Here is a 20,789-nt window from a genome sequence, read left to right as displayed (position 1 = left end):
GTTAACCGCCAATAAAATTTCAAGAAGAAGAAGCAGACTTTTGGTTCTTCTTCCGGTGATCGATTGACGAAGTCGCCATTTTAGATCTGCGTAGTAACTCTGGTAGAAATCGGCTGTGCATCATGTTCTCATCAAGTGCCACAAAATAGACAAAAGGTAACTTTCTGTCTTTATTTTACGGTTATTTTTTATGATAATAATTATACTAACAATAATTTGTGCTTATTTATGTAACGTTAGTGCAAACAAGTGTGTCTTTGCCACGGCACATTCGTACTGTTTTACTTTCGATTTGCGTTGAGACCTAACGTTAGTGTTTACATCGATAATAAGGCCGTTTGTCCACCAAAGCGTTTTTCCAATGCGCCTGGCGTACTTTTTCAATTGTTTTCAATGGGAGTGCCGCGTTTTTTAAACGCCATGAGTGTAATAACGAGGCGCTGAGCGGTTTTTTTTTTTTCCACGCTGAAGCGCCCAGGGCCCAGCGTTTTTTTTTTACTGGTCGCCGAGAGTTGAAAAATGTTCAACTTTGGATAAAACGCAGCGCTCATCACTGGCACTTAAGGGAAGCCAAACAAACCAAAAGTGGGACGAGACAGCGGGGGTTTACATGTCATCTGCGCGGATCAATGGTCCGAGCCGCGCAGCCGATTCGTCAGCGCAGCGCGGCCGTCCTAGCGACACTCATCAATGGGCGTCAGCGCAGCGCAAACCATACATGCGGATAAATGTACAAAAGAACATTCTATAAAACAACTATTTTTTAATTTAATGTGTGTGTGTGTGTATATATATATATATTAGTGTGTGTGTGTGTGTGTGTGTGTCCATTCAGGTTGATTGGATTGGGATTGTCTATTCACACACACTATATTGTGTTTTCAGGTTGATTGGGAGGGACACTTTTTCCAATTATCTCAATGGCAAAAAGTGTCCAAATCACACTGAATTAATTCACCCTATAAGTCAATATCACAAAATATCAATAACATTAAATCGATCTTTAGTTTTAACATTTTATTCAAAATTAACAAATGATTGTTTTAATTATGGAATTCAAGCATAAAAAGCTTAAAGTCTACAAATGATGGCTGGATGCAAAACTTACTACAATAATAAAATACATTACCTGAACATGTAAACTGTCTGATATAATTACCAGAAGGTTGGCGTGCTCCTCAAGACGACTACGATATTGAACGTCATTGAATTTTCTGCTTTATTGCAGCTTTCCGTAGCCTCTCTATACATGTATATGTGCAATTCTTCAAAATATCGACGCACAACACTACTCTTTACTGACACTATTAAAGATAATAAACATAAGAAATGTATGTATTTCATCATCTCTTTCTTCTTCTTTGTCTTCTATAGGAAAACTCCTAAACTTCAGCAGAGAACCAATTTTTGTAAGGAAGGAGGGGTTTCTTTATTGTACATTTATTTGCATGTAGGCTATGTATGGTGTGCGCTGCGCTGGTGAGGATTGTTCGCGCCACGCTGGCCATTGAGTGTCGCTAGGAAACACGTCCGAGCTGCGTTGACGAATCGGCCAACAGGGTACATTGCTCAACTAATAATCACTGCCAGATTCATCACACTTGACCGTCTTTTTTGTCATTATTTTATGCTTCACCCAAAGTTTATTTCACAGAACAGATTGCAGCTATTTTGTCTGTAGGCTTTTACTTTTTTATTTTTTATTTATTTATTTTTTTAAGTGGCAAAAGTCTTGTCTTGTTTCCTGCTTCATCATTGCATTCTCAAATAAGTCTTTTGACCTATAATTGCTTCAAACTCCTGCAGTACATGGCAGAAATCATTTTATTATTAATATTAATATTTTACTTGTTTTCAGTGATCACAGTGGAGAGATTCGCCATTACTGATCTGGTATAAATCTTAATCATGTCAGCCTTCTCAAGTGCCACAACAGTGACACGAGGTAACTTTATGCCTTATAAATATTGATATTGTGGCTTAGTTTATCGAAAATTTACTACACTTATTTTTGTATTATTTAGAGTTGAATTTTTAGTGATTGCTGCAACTCAAAAAAAAAAAAAAGACTAATTTGATAATAACTTAGGCCTACTACTATTTCTACCATATGAAAATATGGATGAAATAATAAAACCATGTACGCTAGTTTATTTTTAATACAGCAACTGAAACACGGTTTTTACACCGAGATCATAACAGTATCGTTTTCTATCTGTTTTTTTTTTGTTAATCTTTATTGTGACTTGTAAGGTTGACTTGAGACTGGAGCTTGTATCAATGTCTAAGTAGAATTATTTAAGGGAAATCTGTAAGATTTTTTACTATATAACTCAATAGTCATAATTAAATGATTGTCTTTTCTTTTTGCAGGTAGAAGGGGAAGCCTTGATTTAGATTCTCCAAATAGTGAGTATACATTATGGTCATAATATAAGCATTTGCTTGCTTTGTCTTTGACTTAATTTACTCTGTCTATAGCAGATTTGCTCATTTCATCTTTTTCAGTGTCCATGAGACGGATGGTTGTGGTGGGAAGGACTGGAGCAGGGAAAAGCTCTTCTGGAAACACAATCCTGGATAGAAAAGCCTTCAGAGCCGCCAAAAGTTCTTCATCTGTTACCAAAGAGTGCTGGAAGGAGTCTGCAGAAGTGGCTGGAAGAGAAATTACTCTTGTAGATACACCTGGTCTGTTTGACACAGATGCTTCAGAGGAGCTTCTGAAACAGGAGATCAGTAAGTGTATAAACATGACGGCACCTGGACCTCACGCCATCATCCTGGTCATTCAACTCGGCCCGTTTACGAAAGAAGAGAGACTCTCAGTGGAGAAGATCAGAGCCGTATTTGGAGAAGAAGCAGATAAACACACAATCATCCTCTTCACACACGGGGATGAACTGACCGGCACTATTGAAGATTACGTCGATGGAGCCAGTGAAAACCTGAAAGAAATCCTGAGACGCTGTGGAGGAAGATATCATGTGTTCAACAATAAAGACGTTGAAGATCGCATACAAGTTGTGGACTTCTTAGAGAAGGTAGATGACATGGTCTCTGATAATGGAGGAGGATTTTACACCAGTGATTCTTACCGGGACGCGGAGGACATGCTGAACAATAAAGAAGAGGAACTGAAGAAACTGTACGAGAAGAAACTACAGGAGAAAGAGGGAGAACTGGAGTTAAAATTTGCTGAAGAGAAGAGAAATCTGGAGGAGAGAATTAAGACACCAACAGCATCCGAGCAAGAAAAAGAAAAGAAGATCGAAGAGTTGAAACGACTGAATCAGAGGAACCAGATTAAAATGATTGAGTACAAGCGTTATTATGAAGCGAGGCTGAGAGAGGCCAGAGAGGAGGCAGAACAGACCCGTATTAAAGACGGGAAGTTGACGGAGATCCTTGGCCAGTTACAAAGTCTCCAACTTTAATTATTGCTGTATTTGATGAACACTTTAATTGCCTTTATCAAAAGTTTGATACAAATCATGTTTTTAATGTTTTTTATGTGTATTTGATGTCTTTAATATGCTTCAACACAATGTGTTTTGACGTAAACATCATTCTGGGCTCATCAGATTTAAAAAAATTTTTTTTACATATTGTATAGCTAATTAATTCTGAGTTGTTGTTTTTTAATATCACTGTTTTAGTGCAGTAAGCCACATTAAGCCTTTTTCACGTTAAGCGTTTTAGAATGTTAACAGCAACATCTGCAGTTAGGATTAATATGACACTTTACCAAGCATGTATACTGTAAACATTCTTTATTCATATGAAAATACCATGTAACAATAAATCAATATTTCTCCAAATACGTGCACCATGGACTAAAAGCCCTGGCGGATCAAATCAAAACCAAATCCTTTTATTGCCACACAACCATATACAAAAGTGCAACAGTGGGTGAAATCATTGGGTGCAATTCAGAGCAACATATAACCATGACGTATAGTATAGTCATGGACGTATAACAGTTTACGGTCAACATCCGATTATATAGATTTACACATCTAATGTGCCCACAATTACTCACAGTACCATATACATTAATAAAAATAAATAATATAGCCTATAATGTGATATATACAAAATGTTTTGTTTTCGATGCTGTATATTTTTATGGTTAAACTCAAACCGGAGAAGACGTGAATGAATGCATTTTGAGTGACGATTTCTATTCAAAATGACGAACGTTACAAATTAATTATTTTGCACGCAGTGAACAGTTTTTAATTTTTTTAAATATTCATCAGGCAACTCAAGACTCTGCTGCTGTAGTATATTACAATTTCCAGTTTTCGGGACAGCCTAGATCAATCCAGGCCCATATCACTTTCTACACCAGCCACTGTCACAAGCTGAGTGCTCTATTATCACTCAGTTATCTATTATTATTATTATCATTATTATTATTATTATTATTATTATTATATGTGCTGGCTTTAATCCGCCTTGTTTCGTTTATTTACAATATAACACGCACCACATTTCTTTTCCTCCATTGCAGTGTATCGGATCTCGCGATGCTTTCTCCGAATTCGCGAGACTTAAGCTCTGTGTCCCTTTAAACTCCGCCTACTCGGCAGAGGCACTTGGACAGAACAATGTACTACTATAATACAAATTAAATTAAAAAAAAAAAAAACTTGAACATGGCGTTTTGCACGGAAGTGAACTACTCATTTAATTCAACAATATATACAATATGAAAACATCTTACAGGATTACAGGATTATTATCTGATTGGTGGAGTCAGAGAAACAGTGGAACATGTATAACAGTGTAACAGATATAGAGGGAATAAGATGAACTACTGAAGAAAGGAGAACAACAATTAGCATTGAAGAAGCTTTTGAATCTAGAAGAGCATCGTTTATTAATATATGAATAGAATTTGGTTAATTGAAAAATATAGTTCGACCATACACGTTGGTATTTTTTTTAAACAAAAGTCCAATGGTTCAGGCCAGGGGATAGAAGGAAAATAGTCTGACTCTGATCCATAACCTTCAGTAGGACAAGAGAATTTAGTGTAAATGGAATTCAATACGGTAGGTGGCAGTAATGCTACCGATTGGAGGCAAGCTGCCGTAAAAGCCCAAAGAAGGAGAAGAAGAAGAAGAAGAAGAAGAAGAGGAGCGTAATGAGGAAGGGGAGAAATCGCATGAATATGCTTTTACTACACTACTTTTTCATACATCTGGTTTAAATCTCATCTGAGGTATGGTTTAACAACATTTTATTACAAGATTAGAGGTTTTGGTCCGTAAATAGTAAAGAACTGCAGGTGTCCTGAAAATGTGGCCTGCCTGCTCAGGATGACGCACTTTTAGCATTAAAAACAGTCTAATTCAAGTTAAAACATAAGTAGCAAATAACAAGCTGTTTTATGTAGTGTTTTAGTGATGCGCATTTCGTAATAATCTAGTAAATAAAGATAATTCTTTATTTATAAAGAGAATTCCCTCGAATATATTTGGGCTACTAATCCAAACGATACAGCTTATATATATATATATATATATATATATATATATATATATATATATATATATATATATACGCAAAATGAACGCATCTTATTATTATGTGATTGGTGGAGTCAGAGAGACAGTGGAACATATCAATGCAGTGTAACAGATATAGAGGGAACAAAAGAAGAGCAATTTGCATTGAAGAAGCTTTTGAATCTAGTAAGAGCATTGTTTATTAATACAATATATGAATAGAATTCGGTTAATTAAATAATATAATTCGACCACACGTTGTTGTTTTTTTAAGCACGAGTCCTGAATGGTTTAGGGGATAGAAGGAAAATAGTCTGATCCATAACCCTCAGTTGGACAAGAGAATATATATATATTAGGGCTGTGCAAAAATTAATTGCGATTAATCGCATCCAAAATAAAAGTCTGTGTTTACATAATATATTTGTGTGTGCTGTATATAATTATTTTGTATATATAAATACACACACATGCATGTATATATTTAAGAAAATGTGTTATTCATATATAAAATATTTATATAATATAGATTATGTATTTATAAATATATACAGAATTTAAGTGCAAATATTTCTTAAATATATACATGCATGCATAGGTATTTATAAATACAAAATAATTATATACAGCACACACAAATATATTATGTAAACACAGACTTTTATTTTGGATGCGATTAATCGCAATTAACTTTTGCACAGCCCTAATATATATATATATATATATGAACCTAGACGTTAATTTGGAGAATTTAACAAAACGAGCAGTTGTGATATTAACTCATATAATGTAATACTGTTTATTTAAATATACCAAGTGAAATGCATTCACAAATAATTGATGCGTTCGCTTTCAGGATTTTACATCACTGAAATGGCAGAAGGGATGTCAGGTCTGAATTTGGTGTTGCTGGGAAAGACCGGAGCTGGGAAGAGTGCATCAGGAAACACTATCCTGGGACGAGACGCTTTTGTGTCAAAGAAAAGCTCCAAATCTGTTAGTCAAGATGTTGCTGTTGATTCTGTTAGGTTCTGTGGGTTTTCAGTCTCTGTTTATGACACACCAGGATTATGTGACACTGAGCAGAGTGAAGAAGTGATTCGGCAGAGATATCAGAGCGTTTTCCAGAGATGTGAATCAGATCTTTGTGCGTTTCTGCTTGTTATTAAATCTGCTAGATTCACAGCAGAAGAGAAAGAAACAGTGGAGAAGATTGAGGAGCTGTTAGGAGAAGAGCGCTTGAAGAAAACCTGGATTCTCTTCACCAGAGGAGACGAACTGGAGGAAGAAAAGATGACAATAGAAGAATTTATCAATGATAATCAATTCTTAAAGAAACTCATTCATAATTATCAGGGGAGATACCACGTGTTCAACAACACGGCAAAGAAACACACCGCACAAGTTAAAACGCTGCTTGAAAAAATATTTAGGACAATCCTTCACAGAATGGGTGAGTTTTTTTTGTTGTTGTTGTTTTTTAAATGTAATTATATTATTTAGAATTCTTTGCATCACAGTAATGGCATGTAGTTCTCCTTTTACTGACAAATCTCAGCAAGACAGGTAACTTTTTAAAGATTGACTTAAAGTCACTTAAAAACTTTTGCTGATAACTTACCCCCATGTCATCCAAGATGTCCATGTCTTTCTTTCTTCAGTCGAAAAGAAATGAAGGTTTTAGATAAAAACATTCCAGGATTTTTCTCCACATAATGGACTTCAATGGGGTCCAAACGGTTCAAGGTCCAAAAGACAGTTTCAGTGCAAACTGCTCAAAGGGCTTTAAACGATTCCAGGCTTTGAATAAGGGTCTTATCAAGCGAAACGATCGCTCATTAAAAAAACTGAATACAAAAGTTACGTTTTATAAGCACAAATGGTCGCCTTGCTTGACTCTCCTGTTCGAACTCATTCATCAAAATGAACAAATCTTTTTTCGAGTCATTTTGTTCGTTGAATGAACAAAATGACTCGAAAAAGATTTGTTCATTTTGATCAATGAGTTCGAACAGGAGAGCATATTTTTTAAATGAGCGATGTTTCGCTTGATGAGACCCTTATTCATCGTCTGGAATCATTTAAAGCCCTTTGAACAGTTTGCACTGAAACAGTTTTTTGGACCTTGAACCGTTTGGTTCCCATTGAAGTCCATTATATGGAGAAAAATCCTGGAATGTTTTCATCAAAAACCTTAATTTTTTTTCGACTGAGGAAAGAAAGACGTGGACATCTTGGATGACACGGGGGTGAGTAAATTATCAGCAAATTTTTTTTTTAAAAGTGCAGTGAGCGGAACCATGCCGAGCTGAACCGTACTGAGCCGTACCAGCAGTGGAAAAGCGAAGCGAGCCGAACCGTGCCGCGCCAAGCCGAACCGTTGTATTAACATAGCATTTTCTCCACCGTATGTTTTAATATTAATTGCATTCCATTTAGCAGCACAAGTAATCCAGCTTTCATTAATATGATATTGTAATATGCATCTAGTTTACTGCAGAATAAAACAAGCATCTCATAGCAGCCGCCGAGCAAACACACCAAGTAACGACAACAGACAACTTTCAAAACACAATATGTATTTACTATGATTGTTTTTACAGTAAAACAACGCTACGTAAGAGAAAGTGACCTGTATGAGTAGTAATTTAGCACTCCCTGCTTTTTCATTAGAATGAGATAAAATAATGGGAATGTAACTGATTAAACATAATTGTAATTCACTTGAAGTTCAGGGAAAAAAAGAGGCATACATTAAAATGTAACTTTAAAGCTGCAGTCCGTAGCTTTTTTTGGTTTAAAAATGATCCAAAATATATATTTCAGAATACACACTGCACTGGCTGGCAGTGTTCAAAACTCTCTGCTTGCCTTAGCCTGATTCAAAGCGGTAAGCTTGTAATAATGTTTTTAATTCCAGTGGTGCTGCTGGTGAATTTCCACAGGAGGTTCAAGCAAGTCTTTGCGTCATTACGCCACATCCGTACACATAAAGAAGAGTCTCGGCTAGTAGACTATATTGAGTCATTACGTCACATCCGTACACATAAAGAAGAGTCTCGGCTAGTAGACTATATTGAGTCATTACGTCACATCCGTACACATAAAGAAGAGTCTCGGCTAGTAGACTATATTGAGTCATTACGTCACATCCGTACACATAAAGAAGAGTCTCGGCTAGTAGACTATATTGAGTCATTACGTCACATCCGTACACATAAAGAAGAGTCTCGGCTAGTAGACTATATTGAGTCATTACGTCACATCCGTACACATAAAGAAGAGTCTCGGCTAGTAGGCTATATTGAGTCATTACGCCACATCCGTACACATAAAGAAGAGTCTCGGCTAGTAAGCTATATTGAGTCATTACGTCACATCCGTACACATAAAGAAGAGTCTCGGCTAGTAGACTATATTGAGTCATTACGTCACATCCGTACACATAAAGAAGAGTCTCGGCTAGTAGGCTATATTGAGTCATTACGTCACATCCGTACACATAAAGAAGAGTCTCGGCTAGTAGGCTATATTGAGTCATTACGTCACATCCGTACACATAAAGAAGAGTCTCGGCTAGTAAGCTATATTGAGTCATTACGTCACATCTGCACACATAAAGAAGAGTTTCGGCTAGTAGACTATATTGAGTCATTACGCCACATCCGTACACATAAAGAAGAGTCTCGGCTAGTAGACTATATTGAGTCATTACGTCACATCCGTACACATAAAGAAGAGTCTCGGCTAGTAGACTATATTGAGTCATTACGTCACATCCGTACACATAAAGAAGAGTCTCGGCTAGTAGACTATACTGAGTCATTACGCCACATCCGTACACATAAAGAAGAGTCTCGGCTAGTAGACTATATTGAGTCATTACGTCACATCCGTACACATAAAGAAGAGTCTCGGCTAGTAGACTATATTGAGTCATTACGTCACATCCGTACACATAAAGAAGAGTCTCGGCTAGCAAGCTATATTGAGTCATTACGTCACATCTGCACACATAAAGAAGAGTCTCGGGTAGCAAGCTATATTGAGTCATTACGTCACATCTGCACACATAAAGAAGAGTCTCGGCTAGCAAGCTATATTGAGTCATTACGTCACATCTGTACACATAAAGAAGAGTCTCGGCTAGCAAGCTATATTGAGTCATTACGTCACATCTGCACACATAAAGAAGAGTCTCGGGTAGTAAGCTATATTGAGTCATTACGTCACATCCGTACACATAAAGAAGAGTCTCGGCTAGTAAGCTATATTGAGTCATTACGTCACGTCCGTACACATAAAGAAGAGTCTCGGCTAGTAAGCTATATTGAGTCATTACGTCAAGTCCGTACACATAAAGAAGAGTCTCTGCTAGTAGGCTATATTGAGTCATTACGTCACATCCGTACACATAAAGAAGAGTCTCGGCTAGTAGACTATATTGAGTCATTACGCCACATCCGTACACATAAAGAAGAGTCTCGGCTAGTAGACTATATTGAGTCATTACGTCACATCCGTACACATAAAGAAGAGTCTCGGCTAGTAGACTATATTGAGTCATTACGTCACATCCGTACACATAAAGAAGAGTCTCGGCTAGTAGACTATATTGAGTCATTACGTCACATCCGTACACATAAAGAAGAGTCTCGGCTAGTAGACTATATTGAGTCATTACGTCACATCCGTACACATAAAGAAGAGTCTCGGCTAGCAAGCTATATTGAGTCATTACGTCACATCTGCACACATAAAGAAGAGTCTCGGGTAGCAAGCTATATTGAGTCATTACGTCACATCTGCACACATAAAGAAGAGTCTCGGCTAGCAAGCTATATTGAGTCATTACGTCACATCTGTACACATAAAGAAGAGTCTCGGCTAGCAAGCTATATTGAGTCATTACGTCACATCTGCACACATAAAGAAGAGTCTCGGGTAGTAAGCTATATTGAGTCATTACGTCACATCCGTACACATAAAGAAGAGTCTCGGCTAGTAAGCTATATTGAGTCATTACGTCACGTCCGTACACATAAAGAAGAGTCTCGGCTAGTAAGCTATATTGAGTCATTACGTCAAGTCCGTACACATAAAGAAGAGTCTCTGCTAGTAGGCTATATTGAGTCATTACGTCACATCCGTACACATAAAGAAGAGTCTCGGCTAGTAGACTATATTGAGTCATTACGCCACATCCGTACACATAAAGAAGAGTCTCGGCTAGTAGACTATATTGAGTCATTACGTCACATCCGTACACATAAAGAAGAGTCTCGGCTAGTAAGCTATATTGAGTCATTACGTCACATCCGTACACATAAAGAAGAATCTCGGCTAGTAAGCTATATTGAGTCATTACGTCAAATCTGCACACATAAAGAAGAGTCTCGGCTAGTAAGCTATATTGAGTCATTACGTCACATCTGTACACATAAAGAAGAGTCTCGGCTAGTAGGCTATATTGAGTCATTACGTCACATCTGTACACATAAAGAAGAGTCTCTGCTAGTAGGCTATATTGTGTCATTACGTCACATCCGTACACATAAAGAAGAGTCTCGGGTAGTAAGCTATATTGAGTCATTACGTCACATCTGTACACATAAAGAAGAGTCTCGGCTAGTAGGCTATATTGAGTCATTACGTCACATCCGTACACATAAAGAAGAGTCTCTGCTAGTAGGCTATATTGAGTCATTACGTCACATCCGCACACATAAAGAAGAGTCTCGGCTAGTAGACTATTGAGTCATTACGTCACATCCGTACACATAAAGAAGAGTCTCGGCTAGTAGACTATATTGAGTCATTACGCCACATCCGAACACATAAAGAAGAGTCTCGGCTAGTAGACTATATTGAGTCATTACGCCACATCCGAACACATAAAGAAGAGTCTCGGCTAGTAGACTATATTGAGTCATTACGTCACATCCGTACACATAAAGAAGAGTCTCGGCTAGTAGACTATATTGAGTCATTACGTCACATCCGTACACATAAAGAAGAGTCTCGGCTAGTAAGCTATATTGAGTCATTACGTCACATCCGTACACATAAAGAAGAATCTCGGCTAGTAAGCTATATTGAGTCATTACGTCAAATCTGCACACATAAAGAAGAGTCTCGGCTAGTAAGCTATATTGAGTCATTACGTCACATCTGTACACATAAAGAAGAGTCTCGGCTAGTAGGCTATATTGAGTCATTACGTCACATCTGTACACATAAAGAAGAGTCTCTGCTAGTAGGCTATATTGTGTCATTACGTCACATCCGTACACATAAAGAAGAGTCTCGGGTAGTAAGCTATATTGAGTCATTACGTCACATCTGTACACATAAAGAAGAGTCTCGGCTAGTAGGCTATATTGAGTCATTACGTCACATCCGTACACATAAAGAAGAGTCTCTGCTAGTAGGCTATATTGAGTCATTACGTCACATCCGCACACATAAAGAAGAGTCTCGGCTAGTAGACTATTGAGTCATTACGTCACATCCGTACACATAAAGAAGAGTCTCGGCTAGTAGGCTATATTGTGTCATTACGTCACATCCGCACACATAAAGAAGAGTCTCGGCTAGTAGACTATATTGAGTCATTACGCCACATCCGAACACATAAAGAAGAGTCTCGGCTAGTAGACTATATTGCGTGTTAGTATGTTGGAGGTGGAGATTTATAGATTTTTCTCACAGCACTTGATATAATTAAACTTATCAATTTGATGGCGGATCCAGAAAGGTTCAAACGACAATCAAAAGTGACAACAGATTCAACCGCTGTAAAAAGCAAAAGACTTTCGGACCTTGGAGTTGCTACATAAAAAGCAACCGACTCATGTGAAAAAAGATACGACATTAAATGTAGTCACGCAATGCTGACGTTGTTAACATTAACAATTTGAGAACAAATAATTTGCATGGTTTTGCGTGATATGATAACTTATAAGCGATGGTTAGATTTTATCAGCGCGATTTACTGAAATGTCAGAACCAGAACAAAAGTAGATGTTACTTGTTCAGATGACATTTTCATGGGAAAATTATTATGTTGGTCATACTTACAAAAAGAATAATCTGTGATTCTGAATGTCAGTATCTACACCGGCGCGGTGATTGACAGCTTCCCACTCTCCTCAAACATTGTTCATCCACGCTGTGCCGTTATGTAATGTTATGTGACAATGTTCTCCAGCTATTTTATGGACATATGTCCGTGGTTGTTCAAGTACAACTCACGCACAGTCGATAATTCCTTGAATAACTGCAATTGCAGATTTCGAACAGAGATGGTGACAAAGAGGAAAAACTCCGGACTGCAGCTTTAATCATAAAATAAACATAAGCAACAAAGTGAAAGGAGCAGCAGGTGGCCGACAGTGGCATATAAGCATAATAAGAAAGCAGGTTTTTTCACAAAAAAATACGATTTATGATTTTGAGTGCAATCAGAAACAAAAAGACAAGATGGCCTTTGTAAATCGTGAAACTGTAACATAACGTAAAGTGTATTGTGATTGTCAAAACAGTTGGTAACTTAAAAGGATTTTATTAAGTTTAGTGAAAACACAATATTTACATGGTACAATGACTGGTATGCTACTGTTTTTATTATAGCTTGACACAAATTTCACAATTTCAATTCAATTATTGTTGTGATTAGACTCTGATCTTGTTTCATTATCGATTCCTTTGGATAAATATTAGGTATGATCCGTTAATGTGTTATGTTAATCGTTCTCTGAAAAATATCTCTTCAGTAAACATATACAGAGAGCCCTGTTAGCTGATATTAATCATATTATTATTAAAGGTTTAAAATAATTTAAACATCTTAAAATTAAATATAATGCATTTTTTTATTAATCACAACATTAATTATATAGGTAAGAATATAATAAATATGTAATATAGTTATCATATTTAGAAAGTTTTTTTTTAGTCAGATGGCTTTCCTGAGGTAAATGTAACATTATGTGACAATGTTCTCCAGTTATTTTATGGACAAATGTCCGCGGTTGAAAAACACTGATCGATCAATTTTATTACATTTCTGTCACGATCCACACACAGGAAACAGGGGTTAAATCCAAAAGCAGATGTTTATTTAAAGGGTAATCCAAAATCGTAAACCAGGTCAAGCAAGAGTCAAAATCCAAAGACAATCCAACATATACAGGAAACAAACCAAGAAGCAAAGAAAACAGAACATCAGAAGTGGCGTGATAAATGCAAGGACTCCATGGCACACACTGAAACAGACAGGGTATATATACACACAGGGAATTGTCAATGATAATGGGGAATTGGCAGAGTGCAATGATAAAACAAGGATCGTGGGAAATGTAGTTCATGAAGTGAATAACACCGTGGGGAAGGAGGACATCTAGTGAATACCTGGGGAACACAAACCAATCACTGTGACAATTTCGGAAATTGAACTGTATCTTTCAAATTCAGTTTTTTCATAGTAATGTTATCTAAGGGATACAACCCCTTCAGGCTGATAAAGACTACTTCGCGTCGGGCTCCTAGTTAGCCTGTCGGGGTTGTATCCGCTGTAACAACCTCCTTGCTCTAAATTATCCTGCTTATTACATGGCTATTGGCTACTTACCAAATAAATCAATAATTTGACTCAAAATATTGATTTAAAATGGAGTTTGATTTAAAAAACGATTGTATTGCTTCCGCTAAAGAAAATAGTCTGTTCCAAATCTGAACTGCGTCCATGGCAACGCTCTGTTTTTCATGTCAACGGTGTGTCATCCTTAGCAGCGCCTGTTATCAACAAATAAACAATCTTTAATACATTAGCTCATCCATGAACATGATTTCTGCTGGAGTCTTGTTTTTGTTTTGAATAAGACAGTGTTGTAGTACTCGAGACTCGGACTCGTCTCGGACTTGGTCTCGAGACCATATTTTAATTAGAGGTCGACCGATATTGGATTATACCGATAACGATAGCTAGGTTGGGCTGTACTTGCCGATAACCGATTAATCAACCGATAGTTTTTAAAATTGATACTGGATAAAAACAAACATAACACTCCAAGTAAAACAGTGCTGAACTTTATTATAAAAATACAAAAAACTGTATGAACCATGAAAACAAGTCAATAAAAGGCATTCTTTCAAACAAAAAAAAGAATAATAATATAAACATTTCAAATGTAACTGTTTAACTGTTTTTTTTAAGCCAACCTAATGAATAAAAAAGACTTTCAAATAATAACAGAATTTGCCATCTGAAAATAATTTAAACATTAAAATATGTCAAATGTGTGTTTCTTTAGCTATAACATGTTGCAAGTCCAATTTGTTAACAATGATTTATTAGCTAGTTTACATGAACTATGTGCATTATGCAATATAATTGTTAATATAAATAAATAGCCTACAGCATTAATATTTGAGCAATACAATTTCACCTTGATCATTCATGTTAATTCATAGAGTTTAAACTATGGTTAACAAATAAAAACCTTAATTTAAAAATGTAGTATGTTAATTAACAAACAATGAACAGCAGTTATTAACCTTAGTTAATGTTAATTGATGTGTTAACCAGCGACTGGCAAGTTCGGGGCTTTATTACTGTCGGTGGTTCGGGGGGCTCCACTATGCGCTGCTCTGTCTATTATTGGTCCAACCTAATAAAAACGCCAACGGTCCGTGAAGCATAGCCAATATGAGTTGCGTATTTTAGTTTCACTTTGTTTGTATTCGCTGCTAGGTAACGTGTCGATAGATCGCTTATTGCTCAGACGCACATCAGGTTGTGATATTTGTCTCCGTCTCTCATGTTCCCACAGACGTTTAATCGCGCTATTCTTGTCACGGATTCATTGACGCGTCCCTTCCACGCTTTACCATGCGTTTAACGTGTGGCAAATTTACCGGTCGCACATGTGCGACTGGATGTAAAATTCAGTCGCACACTCTCAAATTTTGGTCGCAAAATGAGACTATTTGGACGCAGTCTGGAGCCCTGTATTTTATAGAACTTAATGAATATTTAATAAAAATAAATATGGATTAAAGTGATGGTGAAAAAAGAACCGAAATCGAATGCTTCTCTGATTCGTTTGTTTTTGTCGGCTGTATGAACATATCAGTTTGCTATCATACGTCTCTAGCTTATATGCAACGTCGCTGCATAATGAATGCATCAAAGTGACCAGCTGGATATAAACTAATGCAAATAGATGGTAACAATTTGTGACATTAAACATTCGGGTCGGACTTAGGTGTATTTTTGTGTCCGCGTTTTAACCGCTTGAGGTACTACTAATGTGTGTCCTCTCAGCCACTCTCGAATGCAAACAAACATAACGTTACTGTTGTGCGGTTCTTTCTCTACTAATGCAGCATTTAGTCAACAAATTCATCCGTTTATAATGATATGACAAAATTCCCTGTACCTTTTCGCTGTCCGTGCTTTAGCACGCGCATCAGATGTCAGCGATCTCCGCTCTCCACACAGCGCGCGATCTCAGTGCAGCGCGCAGTGTCACGTGTTGAAATAAACAACACGAGGCATCAGTTGATAGTTTTTATGACACCTCTAGAGGCCGCTCTTGTACTGCATGATCCCAGCAGACCCTTCTCAGCTCTCTCGTACTGTGTAATGAATGACAGCGCGCACTCAGCCGCCCCAGCAACGGACGAAACCAGGAAATAACTATCGGTGCGGATTTTTGCCGATAACGATAGTTGCACCAATCAACTATCGGTGCCGATTAATCGGCAAATCCGATGAATCGGTCGACCTCTAATTTTAATGGTCTTGGTCTTGTCATGGACTCGTGTGCATTTGGACTCGGAATTGACTCGTACTCGAACATTTTTTTTTTAGGACTCGGACTTATTCCCGAGTCCACTCGAGTTCAATTAAAAATATTTTTCATGATTATTAATGTATGTTAATAAAATATTTCTTTAAATTGATTGACACGCCCAGTGATTGGTGATTTTCTAGTGCGCAACTGCGCATGACAAATTGCAATAAAATTACTTTTAACACCACCTACTATGTGGCCTTTTTACCCTAAAATGATCATATTTTTTAAACTCTAAGTAAATTCAGTATAAAAAAAGGATTTCTCTAAGTAAATAAAAGTAAATTAGGTAATCAACTCTCACTGGTCTCGGTCTCGACTCGGACTCGACTGTCTCTGGTCTCGGACTCGACTCGGACTCGACTCTTTGGACTCGGTCTTGACTCGGACTCGACTCTCTCTGGTCTCGGTCTCGACTCGGACTCGAGTGAGGTGGTCTCGACTACAACACTGGAATAAGATACTTTTAGTCGCAATACTTGCATGCTGTGCCAAAGTTTCCAGTTCGATTCTTGTCATTTTATTTCCTGAGTAGTTTGGGAAGAAATGGTGTAGAACATTTACCAAGACCAGTATTTTAGACAATGATCTGGAAATTACAATAAGTGCAACGTTGATTTTGATAAGACTATTCAAGATAACACAAATCTAAAGTGTAAATACAAAATGATTATAACATTTATTGTTACTGTATGTAAGACTGTGTGGTTTTGTTTCTTTTTATTCCATGTAACGTACAGTAAAGGGAGCAAGAGAACCAAAGCAGAGTTCATTGAGACAAAAGCTAAAAGCAACACTTGCTGCCTCCAGTCCCTCATCCAGACGGATTGTTCTTCTGGGTAAAACTGGAGTTGGAAAGAGTGCAGCTGGAAACACAATAGTGGGACAGAGAGAGTTTATATCTGCGATGAGTATGAATTCAGTAACTAGTGAATGTTCAGATGTTCACGCCACTGTTTCAGGCAGATCTATGTCTGTAGTTGATACTCCTGGATTATTTGACACACAGATGAATCCTGAAGAGTTAATGACAGAGATAGCGTGGAGTGTTTATCTATCCAGTCCTGGACCGCACGCTTTTCTCATCGTGTTCAGAGTAGATGACAGATTCACTGAACAGGAACAGCAGATTCTTCAGCAGATTGAGATGATGTTTGGAGAAGAAGTGTTAAAATACTCTATCATTCTCTTCACTCATGGAGATCAGCTAGAAGGAGAGTCTGTAGAGGAACTCATTCAGGAGAGCAGTAGATTAAGAGATCTAGTTGGTCAGTGTGGAGGCAGATTTCACATCTTCAACAATAAAGATGAGAATAACAGAGATCAGGTGAATGATCTACTGAAGAAGATTGACACAATGATAGAGCAGAATGGAGGAGGACACTACAGTAATCAGATGTATGAAGATGCTGAGAGATTCAGACGAGAGGAAGAGGAGAGGAGACAGAGAGATGAAGAAGAGCAGAGAAAACAAGAAGAGGAGAGACGAAGACTATTGTTGAGAGTGAGAGTGAGACGGGAGACAGAGGCGAGAGTCAGAGCAGAGATTGAAGCTGAAAGACGTAGACAGGCACAGACCTGTGTCTGTAGTTGATACTCCTGGATTCTTGGAAACAAAAATGAAACCCGAGCAGAAATAAGGAGAAGTGTCTATATATCCAGTCCTGGACACTTCATGCTTTTCTCATTGTGTAAGGAGACAAAAGAGAAAAGATAGCAAAGGTAAAAACAGACTGATAAAATCAGCTTGAGAAAACCACATCTCAGTTTTTGCTGGGATGATTCTCACTGCCGTGTTCCAGCTGGACATCTCAAAACTGTACAGTATAAAATACTGTACTACACCAGAACAGCTGGACGTGAACATCTCCACATCCAGCTAGTATGACGCACTGGATCAGCGACCATGAGGTAGAATATTAGATATAAAGATGAACATTTTTACATTTGTTGCATAGTCAATTCTTGAATCATCATTTACTATCATTTCTGTCCAAAAAGCACAACCAGTGTGATTTCAATCCATATTCATCAGCGCTATTCAATACATGTTTCAGGCTGGAGAATGCAGATGAGGTGAGTTATTTCACTACGTTATCGTTTCTTTTCTACTTTTCTTAATATCAAGTAGTTAAAAAAATAATAATAATTACAGGGTGGAGGAAGAACTGCCCAATGACCCAGGTACAACGTGAACTACTGTCAGGACAGTTGACAACCCTCAGTGTCTGGATCGGGTTACTGCTGCATCGTTACGAAAGTTTATTATTTGCATTTTTTTAAGCCTTGCCAATTTAAAATTTAATTTAAACAAAGAGCAAGAAGCCACGAAAGACAACTCGATTCAATACCAATATCCAAAGCATGCACCTAGAATGACCATCGCAGGCAGTGTGCAAATGTAGAATTGATTTATTTTGGTGATTTTTTTTGTGCTTGATTTTTTTTTGGGCTTTGATCATAATTAAAAATTGTCAAAATGCCCGTATTGGCGAATATCCTCATAAACACAGTGGGTTTTGTCTTAAGTGAGCGTAAAGAGTTGAGAAATAAGTTTCCTGTGTATCAGTTTATTGGATCTGTGCATTCGTTCTTAAAGTGACAGCAGACTAATAAACCTGCTTCTGTATGTTTTAATGATAATCACACAATAAGGAAGGGACAAAGAAGGAATTGACTCGCTGCTCATGACTGAATAACATATTTAACTTTTATAAGGATTAATCTATATTTATATTGTACGGTGAAGACTATGCAGTTATTTTACATTTGATTATTCAAAAATCTGAACCTGAAAAACATGAAATGCAGTTTTACTGCATAAATTTGTATTTTTGTTCTATTGTATTTATTTTTGCTATTGCTTGTAATTTGATTATTTGTTATTTTGTTACTGACAGTTTACTTGTTGTCTTTAATAATATTTGAAATGTAAATGAGTTAGGTTAGTAGTTTTCGCTGTCACAACCTTATTAATTAAAGGGTTATTTCACCCAAAAATGAAAATGATGTCATTAATGTCTCTCCCCCAAGTCGTTCCAAGCCCGCCAGACCTCCGTTCATCTCCAGAACACAGTTTAAGATATTTTAGATTTAGTCCGAGAGTTTTCTGTCCCTCCATTGGAAATGTGTGTACGGTATACTGTCCTTGTCCAGAAAGGAAATAAAGACATCATCAAAGTAGTCATGTGACAACAGTGGGTTAGTTACAATGTTTTGAAGCATCGAAAATACATTTTGGTACAAAAATAACAAAAACTACGACTTTATTCAGCATTGTATTGTCTTCCGGTTCTGCTGTGGATCTGCGTTCAGTGAGACGCGGCTGACGTGTGTCTGGTGCGGCTGAGCTTCGGTTACAGTCTGAGGGAGACGCACGCTGTACAAAACGATCTTCACAAAGGATTTCCACACAGCCAGCCATATTTATTTGAACCCAAATACACGGACGCACCAGACACATGTCAGCCGCGTCTTACATCAGCGTCTTACATCATGTATTTTCGATGCTTCAAAACATTGTAACTAACCCACTGTTGTCACATGACTACTTTGATGATGTCTTTATTTCCTTTCTGGACAAGGACAGTATACCGTACACACATTTCCAATGGAGGGACAGAAAACTCTCGGACTAAATCTAAAATATCTTAAACTGTGTTCTGGAGATGAACGGAGGTTTGACGGGCTTGGGACGACATGAGGGAGAGACATTAATGACATCATTTTCATTTTTGGGTGAACTAACCTGTTAAGATTTTGGGTCAAAAACAATGAAAACAATAACAATGCCTATTTTATTTTATATATTAGTTTTCTTTCTTTTTGGTGGGGCCAGTGAATGTTTTGACAAGTAAACATTTGAACCACTGAAAAAATCTTTAGCGTTGAGCACTGATTCAATTTCAGGCTTTTGGAAGATTGTTTCAAAATATTCTCTCCTGGTTATGAAAAGCAAAATCAGATGCAAGTTTGTTCTTTATCATTATAATCCATTTGAGAAAGTCAATCTGGACAACCTAGAAAATATCTCAAGGTTAAAGCATTAGCAAGTTTCATTCCATTGCTAAAATCACATAACTGTTGCATCTAATTTGGGGTGGTGATGGTGCAGTGACCAATGTGTCCCTGAGCAAGACACTTAACCCCTAGTTGCTCCAGAGGCGTGCGACCTCTGACATATATAGCAATTGTAAGTCGCTTTGGATAAAGGCTTCAGCTAAATGAATAAATGCAAAATGTAATTTTGATCAGGGACCTTCATGGCCTTAACGCAGTAAAAAATGAACTTTGGCTTCATTGGTTTTATGTCAGCAAGAAAGCATTACTGTGAAATCTATAGTCTCTGTGAGAGTTGCCAGATCCCATTATTAACAAAGCAGTCATTTATTTGACTTCAATGTTTTGTTAAATAACA

At 37.3% G+C, this 20,789-nt stretch overlaps 2 protein-coding genes across 3 annotated transcripts; both read left to right on the top strand.

Annotated features, from left to right (window-relative positions):
* The first annotated feature begins 39 nt into the window (after positions 1 to 39).
* On the top strand, positions 40 to 3,818 carry LOC120463208 (GTPase IMAP family member 7). Of its 2 annotated transcripts, XM_089129208.1 has the most exons (5): positions 40 to 156; positions 1,375 to 1,560; positions 1,859 to 1,945; positions 2,374 to 2,409; positions 2,509 to 3,818. In XM_089129208.1, the coding sequence occupies exons 3-5, from the start codon at positions 1,909 to 1,911 to the stop codon at positions 3,432 to 3,434; spliced, it is 999 nt and encodes a 332-aa protein (XP_088985334.1). In that variant the 5' UTR covers positions 40 to 156; positions 1,375 to 1,560; positions 1,859 to 1,908; the 3' UTR covers positions 3,435 to 3,818. The 2 variants fall into 2 exon arrangements, with proteins under 2 accessions (XP_088985334.1, XP_088985335.1); XM_089129209.1 differs by lacking the exon at positions 1,375 to 1,560 and having other exon boundaries at positions 52 to 156.
* Positions 3,819 to 5,119: 1,301 nt separating this feature from the next.
* LOC148981904 (GTPase IMAP family member 8-like) lies at positions 5,120 to 19,404 on the top strand. Its single transcript, XM_089129133.1, has 5 exons — positions 5,120 to 5,227; positions 6,370 to 6,966; positions 17,113 to 18,283; positions 18,374 to 18,448; positions 18,528 to 19,404. The coding sequence occupies exons 2-3, from the start codon at positions 6,387 to 6,389 to the stop codon at positions 17,964 to 17,966; spliced, it is 1,434 nt and encodes a 477-aa protein (XP_088985259.1). The 5' UTR covers positions 5,120 to 5,227; positions 6,370 to 6,386; the 3' UTR covers positions 17,967 to 18,283; positions 18,374 to 18,448; positions 18,528 to 19,404.
* The last annotated feature ends 1,385 nt before the right edge of the window (positions 19,405 to 20,789 follow it).

The sequence above is a fragment of the Pimephales promelas genome, chromosome 3 (assembly GCF_988280905.1).
Source record: "Pimephales promelas chromosome 3, fPimPro1.hap1.1, whole genome shotgun sequence".
NCBI lineage: Eukaryota > Metazoa > Chordata > Actinopteri > Cypriniformes > Leuciscidae > Pimephales > Pimephales promelas.
This window is presented reverse-complemented; position numbering and strand designations above follow the sequence as displayed.

Bases quoted from the DNA above. Each gene is read 5' to 3' on its own strand.
- LOC148981904 (XM_089129133.1), top strand. From the start codon at position 6,387: ATGGCAGAAGGGATGTCAGGTCTGAATTTGGTGTTGCTGGGAAAGACC. The intron at 6,967-17,112 runs GTGAGTTTTTTT...TGTAACGTACAG, and splicing joins GACAATCCTTCACAGAATGG to TAAAGGGAGCAAGAGAACCA.
- LOC120463208 (XM_089129208.1), top strand. From the start codon at position 1,909: ATGTCAGCCTTCTCAAGTGCCACAACAGTGACACGAG. The intron at 1,946-2,373 runs GTAACTTTATGC...TTCTTTTTGCAG, and splicing joins TGCCACAACAGTGACACGAG to GTAGAAGGGGAAGCCTTGAT. The intron at 2,410-2,508 runs GTGAGTATACAT...CATCTTTTTCAG, and splicing joins TGATTTAGATTCTCCAAATA to TGTCCATGAGACGGATGGTT.